At 46.1% G+C, this 14177-nt stretch overlaps 1 protein-coding gene across 7 annotated transcripts in view; it reads left to right on the forward strand.

Annotated features, from left to right (window-relative positions):
- Window positions 1–14177, forward strand: part of ALK (ALK receptor tyrosine kinase) — a 298563-nt gene that overhangs the window by 241801 nt on the left and 42585 nt on the right. For all 7 annotated transcript variants that reach the window (XM_054063538.1, XM_054063534.1, XM_054063535.1 and 4 more), the window contains 3 exons: window positions 486–655; window positions 10734–10828; window positions 12084–12224. In XM_054063538.1, coding sequence (XP_053919513.1) covers window positions 486–655; window positions 10734–10828; window positions 12084–12224 — 406 coding nt within the window. The remainder of the gene's footprint in view (window positions 1–485; window positions 656–10733; window positions 10829–12083; window positions 12225–14177) is intronic.

Genomic DNA, 14177 nt, shown 5'->3' on the forward strand with positions numbered 1-14177 from the left:
GAAAAACTAATTTTTGAAGAGTATCTGGAGGATGAGGACGTGATTACTCATGGTGCCTGCTTATTGCAGCTCTTCTCCCTGTGGGTCTGCTGCTGCCAGAATAGAAACATTTATTCCTGAAAAAGTTGTTAGTCTGAACTTCAGTCTCTTAGATGGCATTTTAGGGGAGTGTGACCTCTGTATCGCAGATAACAGAGGTATTGGCCTGGCCCTTTAAAACTGCATACACATGTGAAAGCTGAACCAGAGATGCTTTGGACTCAATTTCACCCAAAAGGAAGGCTAGTAGTTCCAACATTAAATATCAGTTACTAAGTGTTATGGGCTTACCCATCTGTGGAGTTTCGTAAAGGGATTACATAAGCAGAAGGGACAGTCGGCTTTTTGGTGCTTAGAAACCAAAGAAATTAAGGAAGAGCTGGGAATTTTGTTAACTTTGGGGCAATATTTCTGATGTTTAATCTTGTATGTTCTCTTTCTTCCAGCTGCGAATGTCATGGCTCATCCATGGTGTCTTGCTGGGAAATGTATCCCTGGTGCTGGTGGAGAACAAGACGGGAAAAGAACAGAGCTGGACGTTCTGGCATTCAGATTATGGTGAAGGCTTGGGAATTTGGCAGTGGATAATCTTACCTCTCCCAGATCTACTGGATAGGTATGAGTCTCCTTATCGTTTGCCTTCATGGTGATCAGTCATTTCACCACTAGCTATCTGGCAGTGAAAATGGCCAGGGGATCCCTCGTGAAGAGGAAGCACTTTGTCCCTGAGATATCTTCCGGTACAAGCAAGGAATGAGAACTGAGTAGTTAGAGCAAAGCAATTAATTTTAGAGCTTCTGAGTAGTGAGCTGGGTTTGCAAGGTGGGTAACTAGGTAGTCTACAGTAAGGTGCCTAAACTTCTGTGTCTTCATTCAGTCAACTGGAAATAATCGTTCTCCTCACCTACTGTTCCATGTAGCATGTTTGTTCCCCTTACATGGTTTGCTAAATTTGGATATGAGCTCCATAGTTGGTATTTTTGTGACTGTCAAAGCCCTCAGTGTTCAATGTGTCTGGATTTGAGGATGAAAGAGCTGGGAGAAGAACCTGCTGAATATCAGACCAGGATGCATCTGGACTCAATTGCATTAGCTGTAATGGGAGGCTCAGCCTCACAAAGAGTTCTTTCTCCTGTCAATGTGTTCTGGTTTTGACCACGAAGAGTTTATTTGGCAGCATATGCTTAATCTGGCAGCATATACTTATTTACAGAGTGTTGTTTTAGCTGTTTCTTACATGTCAGCTTAAAGGGAATGCTCTGATGTTCAGTATTTACTTTTTGTGTGTGCTCTGGCTTCTGCTGTTTGCAGAGAAGTCGCAGACAGACTTCACCTCCTGCTGCCCTGGCCCTCAGGCTGCATGATGAGTCTACAGTCGGGGTCCTTAGTTTCTTTGGAGATCTGTGGCCTAGAAATAATGGGTTTCATTAAGGGATAGCTTTCCTCATAAGAACTTTAAACAAACATATGAATCTGTCTTGTTCTGCTGGCTTTCAGGGATGCACATAGACTGCAAGTACAACAAGGACACTGCCAGCACTTCAGCCTTGAATATATAATTAATGTGTGCTTCAGTGATTTCAAACAACCAGCATCAACCTTAGTGTGCAGTCACTGCTGAAGGAGCATTTGTAAACATACCTGGGTGCTACATCCCCTCCAGCTGTGTTCCAGTTGAAGAACAGTGCATTTTGCCATTGTTATTTATGGGATTTACTTTCTAATGTTGTCAGGGGAATGTTTTGTAACTGAGTTATTCTGTGCTTTTATGCTATTGCTGTCCTTTAAATCCTCTCTGGTTCCACAGGCAGGCAGGTAATACTTTGATCTCGTGAGCCAGGCTGATAGTGGCTCATGGTATCGCAGATGCAGCTGATATGTGGTGCTGGCTGTTATGGATAAGGCACTGACACCCTTATGTCCCCATCGCTTATAGAGACAGAGATCTGGGTTCCCAAGGGGAGGGAGTTTGCTGGAAGTTAAAACATAAGCAAGGGAAGCTTTGAAGTTCTGGTGTCTCTTGAAAAGTTTTGTCCTTATTTATCCACAGCAAGTGCACTATCATAATGATTTTTTTCTAGGTTTGATCGAGTAAGCTGGGGAAGGGTCTGGAGAACAAGTGTTATGAGGAGTGGCTGAGGGCCCTGGGGTTGTTTAGCCTGGAGAAGAGCAGGCTGAGGGGAGATCTCATCGTTCTCTGCAGCTCCTGGAAAGGAGGTTGTGGTGAGGTGGGTGCCAGTCTCCGCTCCCAAGTAACAAGCGATGGGATGAGAGGAAATGGCCTCAAGTTGCACCAGGGGAGGTTTAGATTGGATGTCAGGAAAAATTCCTTTACCAAAAGAGTGATAAAGCACCGGAACAGGCTGCCCAGGGCAGTGGTGGAGTCTCCATCCCTGGAGGGGTTCAAAACCCTGTAGATCTGGCACTTTTGGACATGTTTTAGTAGGCACAGTGGTATTGGGCTTACAGTGGGACTGGATGATCTTAAAATTTTTTTCCAACCTTAATGATTCTGTGAGCTGAGAACAGCCCTTCTTGAGAAGGAAGAAATCTTCTTTGAGATTTAGAAATAATGTAGATGTTCTCTCAAGATCCTAAAACCTGTTCTTTAGACAATCTAGGCTGATGTATGAACTAGGAAGGAGCTTTGTGGCAATGCACACCAGAACAGTCGTGGGGAGGTTACGTCTGTGTGCTTTAGTGATAAATGACAGATTTATTGAAGTGCAAGAAGTATGTAATTGATGCGAACACAGTGCTGGTGCTGCTGGGGACTTGCTGTGTCTGTTCTTTCTAACTGGTTCCGATGACAGAAGCTGTGAAGGTCCATGTTAGAAGAAGCATGTATTGCAAATGTTCCTGTGGAAAGAGCTGGAACTTTAAATCAACTCATGGACATAAAGCTCTTGAATAAAGCACAGCAGTGCACCAGCTCCACACAAAATGAAAGCTCATCCTGTTGTGATTGGGAAGCTGAATGGGTGGTGTTACGAATAACAAAGTAAAGTGCTCTAAAACTGTTTGCCTCATAGCACTTCAAAGAATTATTAGGAAGATGTCCAAGAAATTAAAGTGACTCTATCTTTAGAAACAGACATTTCTTAAATGTTTCATATCCTTCAGGCTTTTGGGACGAATTACATTTTGGCAGGAGATCGTAGGTAGGACTTCTCAGGTGAATTGGCAGGAACAGAAAGCAGAGAGGAGTGTGACAAAGCAGCTAAACTGGGACAGAGGGACATTCAATTTCCAGCCCTGCATGAGCCTTGGTGGCTTTGAACACATGCTGAATTTCCACGAGTACAGTGAGGAGGGGTTTATCTTCTTTCCTCACGTTTAATCCTTAGGGGAGCATTCAGCTGAGATTTCCTCCCGTGGGAGGCCTCACCTTTGCTGTGTGGGCGTCCAGAGGCTGAAGTCCTGTCTTTTTACATCTCCCCTTAAGCTGGCTGTCCTTCCTCATTCTGGAAGGCATTGACGAGGTCTTGAGTGTCTGGTCATATGATGTGGCGGTCAGTAGAGCTGGGTCGCACCTCCAGGAACTCGATATCTCCTGTGCCTGGGCAGGAAGGGCAGAGGGCTGGGAAGGATTAGCTGCCAAAGCAGCTGCAGTTAAAGCTGCGAGTTATGGGCAGGAGCCCCTCCAACTGTCAGGTGAGTGGATTGTGCTTACCGCAGGCCAACAGCAAAGCCTCCAGAGGTGCTGGTTTTGACTTGCCACTTAAATATACTCAACATGAACTCACAACCCTTGTTGTGCTCCATTTGTACCTGTGAGGCTGCCTGCCCCTCCATGACAGGTTATCCACAAATGAGATTGGCTGCGCGGGTCAGTGAAGGCTGGAGAACTGGTTGTTTCAGCTTGCTGGAATGTACAAATCAATGCAGTGCTGAAGTGTCTGAGAGTAGCTTAGAGGGCTGTGTTACTGTAGAATTGTTCTATTTGATGGAAAATTACTGTTTTCCAATGATACGTGATGAGCCTGTTGCTAGTAGTTCTTTTTTAACTGCACAGAAACACAAGTAGGAAACAGTCTTGAAAGCTCTGCTGTATTTGGCAGTTTGGGCTTGCTTCATACATTCGGTTTTAGTGAGTAAATAACTGTGAGTTTAAATGTTAATGATGGTATAGTCGAGGGAATGTGACAGCAAGAGCAACAGACGCCTAATGTGATTGAAGGTGAGTGATTTGTGCAGCTGATAATTAGTGATTCTGTTAGTTGAACAGGGTGGTTAAGGTATGTCACCTAGATAAAGCACAAGCACGCATAACCAAGTGATTCCCTGGAGCTTGTTGTAGGCTGATGCTTGCTATCACCAGTCTGCCTAGCAGCTGCTTTGCAGGGCAGTGGAAAAGGTGGGAAAGGATTAGCTCTAATGGGCTGAAATGAAAATGATGCTTTAAGAAGTAAATCCTAATTATCCTGACTTCTGCTCCCTTGTTGAAGCTGAGGCTGTGCAGACCAAATGTTTTGTGGGTCTGCGTGGACTTGTTTGTCTCCTGTTATTCGTGGAACAGGGACCCTCCATACAGGAGAGATGTGTCTTCCTGCACGTTCCCACAGCTGCATTCGCTGGTCACATCCACACCCGGATCTGTTTATTCTTTGTCTTGCATCCATCCAACAAGCTCAGCCACTGTTGCTCAGTGTGGTCCTGCATCACTTTGTTTAACTTCTACTTTGTGGGACTTCGAGGCTTTGAACAACCCGATCCAGTGGAAGCAGGGTTGGAACTTGATGGGCTTTGAGATCACTTCCAACCCAAACCTTTCTGTGATTCAATGAAATCAGAGTGGACTTCAATGCCCGTCTCACTGCTCCTCTGCTCTGTAGCGTCATAGAATCACTTGGTTAGAAAAAACCTTTGAGATCATTGAGTTCAACCATACCTGTCCACTACTAAACCATATCCCTAAGCACTGCATCTACCTGTCCTTTAAATACCTCCAGGGATTGTGACTCAACCACCTCCCTTGGCAGCCTCCTCCAGTGCCTGATAACCCTTGTGGTGAAGAAATTTTTGCTAATATCCAATCTACACCTCCTTTGGTACAACTTGAGGCCATTCCTTCTTCTGCTATCACCTGTCACTTGGGAGAAGAAACCCAACATCCACCTCATAACAACCCCAGTTCCCTCAGCTGCTCCTTATAAGACTTGCTCTCCAGTCCCTTCACCAGCTTTGCTGCTCTTCTCTGGACACAGTCTGGGACCACAATGTCTTTCTTGCGGTGAGGGGCCTGAAACTCAACACAGAATTCAAGGTGTGGCCTCACCAGTGCTGAGTACAGAGGCACAATCACTTCCCTGGTCCTGCCGGCTACACTGTTTCTGATACAAGCCAAGATGCCATTGGCCTTCTTGGCTACCTGGGCACACTGCTGGTTCATGTTCAGTCATTGTCAACCAACACGCCCAGATCCTTCTCTGCCCATCAGCCTTCCAGCCACTCTTCCCCAAGCCTGTAGTCCTGCACGGGATTGTCGTGTCCCAAGTGTGTGACTCAACACTTGGCCTTGTTGAACCATATCCCGCCGGTCTCAGCCCATTGATCCAGGCTGTTCAGGTGCCCCTGCAGACCTTCCCTACCCTCAAGCAGGTCAACACTTCCTCACAGCTCAGTGTCATCCATGAACTTACTAAGGGCAGATTCATTCACCTCGTCCAGATAATGGATAAAGATATTGAAGAGAACTGGACCCAGCAGTCTGCTGGCGTCTTCCTCTGAAGACAGAGTTATTCTGCCAGGGCTATTCTGTTCCTCTGGAACAGGGGGGTTGGTGACACTGTGTGCAGGGTGCTTGTGACAGATGTTGTACGTATGTGTGTTCTGTATGGCTGTATTTAGTAACACCTTCAAATCTCAGCCCTTATTGCTAGCTGTTGAGTGCCCACCTGCATGGCAGCTCTGTCACTGTAACGGAGTTTGGTTAATGTGCTTGTATTTCTCCAAATAATCTCATTCCTCCCAAGTAAGTCTTTCATCCCAAATTGTAAGTATTCCTTTGTGAGGTGAGCTAACAATGCATCATTTGTAACAGTGGAGTTAATGGCAACCTGACTGTAATAAGGGTTAGTGACCTGAAACTGCCCCGTTTCATAAGTATTGCGGTCTCAAGCAGGTTCAGACATAATTATTTCATCCAGCGAGAGAGAGAAATCAGTTCCATCAGAGGCAAAACATTACAAGGTAGGAAATGGGAGCTGTACGTACAGGCATGCTGTGATCGTGTCGCTGCATGGGGGACTGAGTACAGAGGAGATTAGCATTCCATCTTGGTTAATAATCCCTGTCTTTATGATAAAAAGGAAAAAAGTAATGATTATGAGCCTTTCTAAAATAACAGCATGGAGACAGCTGTGTGAGCCTCGCTAATGGAAACCCGAACTGTCTGTGCAACAACACTGAGGTGGAATTCAGAGCTGTTACTGAAGGGAGGCAGCTGCAGAATTTGCACAAAATCAGCTTTCAGAGGCCTTCAGTTCAAGGAGAACGTTTTTTATTTCCCTCTGAACAGGAGATGATGTAATACACCCAAAAGCTAACACTGCTGTGCAGTGAAGACCTAAAGAGAGGTGCTGTTAGCAAAACAGTTTGGCCTCATGGAGGCTGTACCAACGTAGCTATGGATGTATTGTCGTGTTTTTAGTTCTGGATTTCCCCCTACAAATAAACCCCAGGTATTCTGGGAGAACCAGTCTTCTGTTAGGATCGAGAAAAAATAAGTAAGCAAGAAAGACCAGATGAAGGGGAAACCCCGGATGATGTGATGTAGCTCCATTACTGCCCACACTGAAATAAAACCCAGGATTCAAAGATCCTGAGGAAGGAGGAAGATTGCAGCCAGAAGCTTTGGTGTTATCCTGTTTGTGTCAGGTTTAACTGTATTGGAATATGCTTGCTCCTACCTTTCAAGGGACTGTTCATCTAGATTCAGATTTCACAGTTTGGACCAAAGAAAAAAGGCTTGTCTGTTAATGCTTCAGTGCTGTTTGTTACCTGCGACTGAAATACTCGATCAGCAGTCACCCTTGAATGGGATTTGAATTTATGTAAAACTTGTTCCCTTCTGACAGCTGCGCTTATGTTCTCTGAAAGGGAGATCTGAATGAGGCTGGTTTTACCCACCTGGTACCATATTTCCCATCTGCCTCATGTAGACTGAAAAGCAAAAAGGTTTTTTATGAGTTATGTTCACAGCTTGCTGACATGCAGCTATGCAGAATGGAACTGATGCTTCCCAAGTATCCCACCTCTCAGGAATGTTTTGTGGCTGTGCTTCTGGGTTCAGGCATGGCAAAAGGAAAGACAAGTAAGAAGTCATTTCCACCAGCCCTCAATTAGCAATTTCTTTAATACCTAAGCCATTAAAGCCCTCTGTAGCAGCCCTGTTCTCATTCCTATGAAGAAATCTAGCTTACAAACACAGACTTTACCTGCTGATGGTTTGTATGGGAGAAAAGTACAGGGATTCATTAAACGACAGTCATGACGCACTTGCCAGCAGTAATTTTGCTGCTCCTGTACAATGCCCTTCAGGAATGCTCTTTCCTGGCCATCCACCACAACGTCTGTGTCTGCAGTGAGCTCATCTGCCCAGCACTGTGGAGTGGTATCTGTGTGGTGTAGGTGCCGGCTGAAGCACTGGATGCATGGTCAGCACAGCCCTCTTGGATCTGTGCAGAAGGATGTGTGAGAGATGTCTCTCTAGTGTTGGACTGAGTCCCTGCAACAGGTGATGCTTCAGGAGATTGTGTCAGCTTCTGCCAAAGCCCAAGGGAGTTGTTTCACTGACTTCAGGGATCAAATAGAAGAAAAAAAGGGGGGAAGGGCAAGAGAATGACGTCTATGGGGCTTTTCCATCCTACTGATGTGTGACATTTCCATTTTCAGTTTTGATTAAATTTCCCTTAATTAGCCCATTAAGCTAAAACCACCAAAGCTAATGACTGAAGTCTTGGTTAACGGATGGTCTTGTTTTGATGGAATTTGAAAGACATCATAGTCCTAAATTAATAGTGGCATTAAACTGGAGAAGAGGAAAAGATGAACTGTTTGTTGCAGAAGTGCTGGTCTCAAGAGTACGTTTGTACTGAAACTGCATTCATATTAAGCAAAACCACCAGATTAATAGGCAGCCAGAGCCGCACTTATGGTCCTAACAGTGTTCAACATTGATGTATTTTGGAGGCCTTTCAGTCATTTTGTTCATCCCTGGTGAACTTAGGAAACTCCTCAAGTGTTCTGGTCCGTGCACTCCTGCAGGTGAGATCAGCCAGGCAATCTCTAAAAAGAAAAGCAGAAAACAACCCATTGTGTTTTTACACAAACCTGTGAGGTGGCATTCCTTGTCAGTGGCAGAAGCACTGGTTCCTATCACACCTTCCTGTTTCTGAATATTGGTTGGTTCTCGCAGAACAGCCCTTTGTTGTCTGGAAAGGCACAGCATGAACAGCGCAGCCTGGGAGCACTAAGCTTAGGTTCTGCCAGGGAGATTATCCAAAGCTATTTTCAAAAGTATTTATTGCCTGGAGGTGCAAAGAAGGTGAACGTGGTCTTTGCAGAGGTGTTGGTGTCCTCCTTTGTGCAGTCTGAGCCGGAGTCTGCTGAAGGGGAGGGAAAAGGTGACATGGAGGAACTGCTTATTTATCTTTATAATTCATTTTGCACTCAGTTTAGCACCTCCCAAACACAAATATGCATCAAAATGAGCTCAGTGTGTGCCCCCAGGAAATGACAGAAGAGGAGATGCATCAGAGGCTTAGTTCCAGTGGTCCCTTCAGTGTAGCACCAAGGGTCACTGATACTCAGACATGGCTAAGGGAATGATGTAGAGCTCAATCCCTTCCCATTTCACCTCTTCCTCGAGGTTTCAGCAGCACACAACAGGGAGGGAGAAGCTTCTGCCAAGCTGCAGCCTGTAGTTACAGCCCAAGGTACGTGGCTGTTTCTCCATAATATACCAGGCTGTGACCTGTGATGGGTCAGGACCTGGCTCACATAACGACTTGGTTTATCTCTGCTGCTGGCACAGTCACTCCAGGAGGGAGCAGATCAGAGCCCTCTTGGTCTGTCCCACCGCTTCTGTTTACAACTCGCACAGCGTTGTCTCCACCAAACAGCTTATATTTATGCTGGAGCTTGTAATTTCATTTGAAGTGTTATGGGATGTCAGCTGCGGAGCAGACGGGGGAGGACAGCCGGTGTAGTTGGAAGCCAGTTTAATATCCAAAGCTTTTGTGTTTCTTACAGTTCTCCTCCTAGACATTCCCACAGTGAGTTTCAGATTCAGCAGCTGAAAACTGTCAAGCTTCTGGCACTATCAGGCTGTGGTTGCACTTTGCGTGGATTGGGAAGGCAAACAATGTTCCTGTGATCTTCAGATTTGTTTTGAGCTGAGAAAGACAGATCATTTCCAAAGGAAAATTATGTCTTGCTGTTTGAAGTTTCCTTTGATGCTAAGGATACCCCTTCCTTCACCATATCCACTGTTCTTTGTGTCACTCACCTTCTCTTTCACAGCAGCTGCCCGTGTCTTTAGGACATGAAAGGTCTGTTTTAGAAAGTTTCTCTATATGTCCAGTGCCTGCCTCCAAGGAGCGAGAAGCTTTAGTATTGAAACTAACATTAGAGACCCATGGATGGCTTAACTTCTCCAAGAACACAACAGAACACCGAGATACAACAGACAATGGGGTTTAAATAATGTTTCATATTCTCTTGCAGCTTGATCTACAGCTTGTGATAGCTTCATGGGTTTTCAGTCTTGCTGCAGCCTCTCTGGCCGTGGTTGGGTGATGTTAGAAGCTGCTCTCCTTCCTCAACAGTGGTGTGGTTTGTTGTGGCACATGTGCACTGGGAGAACAGGGACATGCTAAGCTCAGGGAAAATCCAAGCCCACAAGTGCCCTAAATGAATGTGTGGTTGATAAACGATCCAATTTGAAGTATTTGGTTGTGGGTTATTTTTGCTCTTCCTGTTGACTTGTGTTGTCACTGCAGGTGAATTTACAGGGATCTGCCTGCTGGGAGGGTAGAGGTGATAGAGCTTCCTGGCAAAAGCCGGCCAAGAGCATGGAAGTGATTTACAGCCAACCTGCTCAGCTTCCACAGGGAGATAATGAGCTCTGCTCCTCCTGTGGAGTAACTGGTGTCAGTCCATCTCCCCTGTGATTGCCAGGACTGTTAGAGATCCTTTGCTTCCCAGAGGGTGGAGCAGCACCAAATACACTCTAAATTGGTTTCAGCCTTTGACTGGCAGTTCCTTTTAGGAACTCCACATTACTTCCAGAGCCCCAGCCTGCTTATTTTTCTTAATGCTTCAGGGTGTAAATCACTTGTGAGAATAAAATCACTGAGGCATCTGATTTTGTTTGTGCCTGAAGCCAGGGGACTGTATTTTCTGTCCTGACACTCACGCACAGATGCTTGCACGTGCTTCAGGCTCTGCCTCCGGAGCAAAGAGGGTCTGTGAGCTTTTTTTCTGCTCACCTATATTCACGTACAGCTTCTCTCCTCGAGTCAGCTTTGCTTCTTGGAGGGGGGGGGGTGATGCTTTCTCTGTGAATTTCATATTTTTATATGGGAAAAGTAAAGCTTTTTTCCCTTGTTCTGAAACTGCTTTAATTGTGAAGATCTCTTGAGTTTCATCTCCTTAACAGAATTTAATCCCTGTTATTCCGATCTGTACAGGTTTTGGTTTCAGATCAGCGCCTCATGGGAAGAAGGATCTGATGCTATTGTTGCCTTTGACAACATCTCTCTCAGTCTGGACTGCTATTTAACGAGTAAGTTTTCCTTTTATCTACAAGTCACTTGTCTTTGATTTGCCATGAATTGGAGTTTGGAAAGGAATTGGAACTGTGGGGACAGGATTGAGTGTTGCTATCATCAAAAGACTCTTAAAAAGCAAAGGAATGTTTCAGAAATAACTGTGTGTGGATGGAGGAGACTGTTTTGGTGCATACTGTATTAGTGGAGCTGACCAGTCCATGGGGTTTGGGTGTAGCAAGAGATGGGTAGTGAGACGTATGGTGTGGCAGCCAGCTTCCAGCTGAGGCAGTGATGTCACCTATCCACTCCGACAACGCAGGAGCCAGTCTGGGGTTATTGAGTTCCACCTTACCTGGTTTGCCGTCTGGCAGTTATCAGAATGAATGGCAATTGGACTCTGGCTAGGAAAAGGCAGGTATCCCATGGCTGATACTAACTTGAGCCAACACAACCCCATGCAGCCTTCCAGGTTTGGGGAAGAGCAGCTGGAAAGCTGCCTGGTGGAAAAGGACTTCAGGCTTCTAATCAACAGTGGCTGAATATGAGCCAGCAGTGGCCCAAGAAGGCCAAGAGCATCCTGGCTCCAAAAAGCAATGGTGTGGCCAACAGGAGTAGGAAAGGGATCATCCCTCTGTACTCAGTGCCATTGAGGCTACATGTTGAATCCTGGATTCACTTTTGAGCCCATCACTACAAGAAAGACATTGAGGGTTTGAAAGAACCGAGGAAGTGGAATAGAGATGGGGAAGGGTCTGGAGCACAGGGGTTCTGGAAACAGCTGAGGGACCTGGGGCTGTTTAGTCCGGAGAAGAGTAGGCTGAGGGGAGACCTCATCACTCTCTACAGCTGCCTGAAAGGAGGCTGTGGTGAGGTGGATGTTGTTTTCTTCTCCCAAGTAACAAGGGATAGGACAAGAGGAAATATCCTCAAGTTGCACCAGTGGAGGTTTAGATTTGATATGACGAAAAGTTCCTTCAGAGAAAAGGCTGTTGCCAAGGATTGTAATCTGTATTTCTGCTTTGTGTCTTCATTCGCTTGCTGGCTTGCACACCATTCGTTCCTGCTTGTTTTCACTCATTCCTGTTTGTTTTTCATTTGTCTCTGTTCCCATAACAGCAATGGAAAGTCGATCTGCCCTCTGTTAAGTGTTCAATCCTGTGCCTGCAGGCTCTCCTTTGCAGCAGAGCAGCCTGCAGTTCAGGTTGGGGTTACGTAGTGACTCACAGCCACCCTTGGCAATAAACCGGTCCTTGACTTCTTGTTTTCCAGTCAGCGGAGAGAAGACCCCTCGAGGCACCACTCCAGACTCCAGCAATTTGCTCACCAGGGGAGGCCAGAAGAAGTTTGGATGGGAACAAAAGCTTCTGGGAAATCTCCAGCTCAACGCTGCCCCCGTTTCTGGCCCAGCAGGTAACTGTCTGGTCAGAGAAGTGTTTCAGACAGCAGAGATTACCAACTGGTACAGATTCCAGTTAGATGTGGCCAAATACAAAATGATTCCTTTAGGTTTTTTTTACCAAAGCCTTTGTTCAGAGCTTTTACTGAGTACCATACAAACAAAACAGGCTCTACAAAGCAGTTACTTTTAGCTGTTTACTGTAACATGGGTTTTGATTGCAAGGTGGTGAAAGAAGGAAGCAAAGGATTCCTCTTCTTGAAGTAAAAAGTGCTTTTAAACTGAGAGGCAGTTTGTTTGGTGTCATGGCCACATAAAAACAGGCAGAAATCAAAACAGAGTGTCCAAATGGACTGAGTCCATCATGTGGTGACCTGACCACTCATCTCTAGTCAATATGGGCTTAGTTTGAAATAACACTGCTTCACTTTTTTGCTAGTAGTTTCATTGCCCATCAAGAAGCATGCAGCATTGGGCTTTGTTTTGAAAACATGATTTGTAGTTAGTTGGAAGTGTCAGCCTTGCGTGGTCAATGTTATTTCCTTCTCCCCTGTCCCCCAGCTCCTCTTCCTAGCTGAGTTGTAGTGGCATGGGCCAAAAAGATGCAAGGTTTCCTTCCTTCCCCGTCACATTACTGTCTCCCAATGTTTGTCTCTTCCCTCTCCTGAGCTTGCCCACGCATTCACAATGTCTGTTTTGGGGTCCACACGTGCGTTTCAATTTGAGTCTGCTTCCCTCCCTCCTCCTTGCCCACTGCTCCTCCTGGTTTGGTTCAGGTGCTCCCAACCTCCAGACTGCCTGTTGGAGCAGGGCTGACCATGGGAGGGAAGCGTGACTGCAGGAGAGCCGAGCACTTGCTGTCACTGCTGCCCTCAACGCTGTGTGCAGCCATTTCTCCTCACTTCGGCTGGCTGGTTATCTGCCAGTCGGAACTGCCACCGCTCTTAAGGCAGGGAACAGGAGCGTGGTTGTTATGTGCCTTCTTTACTTGGTCCTTAAGCCCAGGGGTTTGTTCCTGCTACCACCTCCTCTCCCACTCCTCCATCTTAGAGAAACTTCTTTGAGTCCTGTCCTAGGTTGTGTTTCATTTTGCAGCCTCCAGTGTGAAGTTGAAATACAGAAACTAGTACGGCTAGCTCTGATACCAGCAGCAGTGCAGCCATTGTGGGCCAAAGCTGCACGTGGCCCTCAGAGCCTGCCTGAAATGCTGGGTGTTCCGGACCGCTCTGTGCTGCTGCAGCAGAGCAGCTGCTGGTACCTGGAGTCCCTTGTGGAGTGAGCACTGGCAGTGGAGGCTGGTGACAGTCCAGTTGCGGGCCAAGAGTGGCCATCAGATGGAGTTTACTGATATTTTATGTACCAAGCATCATACAGCCAGACAAGCACAGGAGCACAGGCAGGAGTCTCAGGAGAACAAGGCAGATGGAACAAGCCCCTGTGAGAGGATGCTGTGCTGGGTGGAGCGGTGCTTTAGCTGTGAAGGCTGTGTCCTGTGTCTAGCTCTGTTACAAATGTCATGTAGGCTTGGTCTGGTCACAAAGATATAATTTCCAAAAAGACTCTTTTGTCCTTTTTGAATACCCTTTGACACATTCCCTTTGATTTCTGTATCTCCATTCCCTGCCTCTAAGCAGGGCCACCTTGTACTTCTAAGTGCTTTCAGTATTACTTTACATCAGTGCTCTTGCAGTAGAATCTGTACACAAGTATAGATTATGGACCTCAGGCTGGCTTTCTGCAGGAATATCAGTGCTTGGGTGGGGATAGAGTTCCCTGCAGCAGCCAAACATTTCCTTTCAGGGTACCTGCTGTTCTGTTAACACTAAAACCATTGGGTACAAGGTTCAGGTTGGAGAAGGGCCTGAAGTTCAGGAGTGTGAGCATTAAGCTAGGAATCTTTTGACTGCAGGGTTCTTCAAGAATTTCGATACCTCCTGCTTCTCACTAGAACTAAAATGATGGAACAT

This window comes from Cuculus canorus, chromosome 3, assembly GCF_017976375.1.
Source record: "Cuculus canorus isolate bCucCan1 chromosome 3, bCucCan1.pri, whole genome shotgun sequence".
NCBI classification, from domain to species: Eukaryota; Metazoa; Chordata; class Aves; order Cuculiformes; family Cuculidae; genus Cuculus; species Cuculus canorus.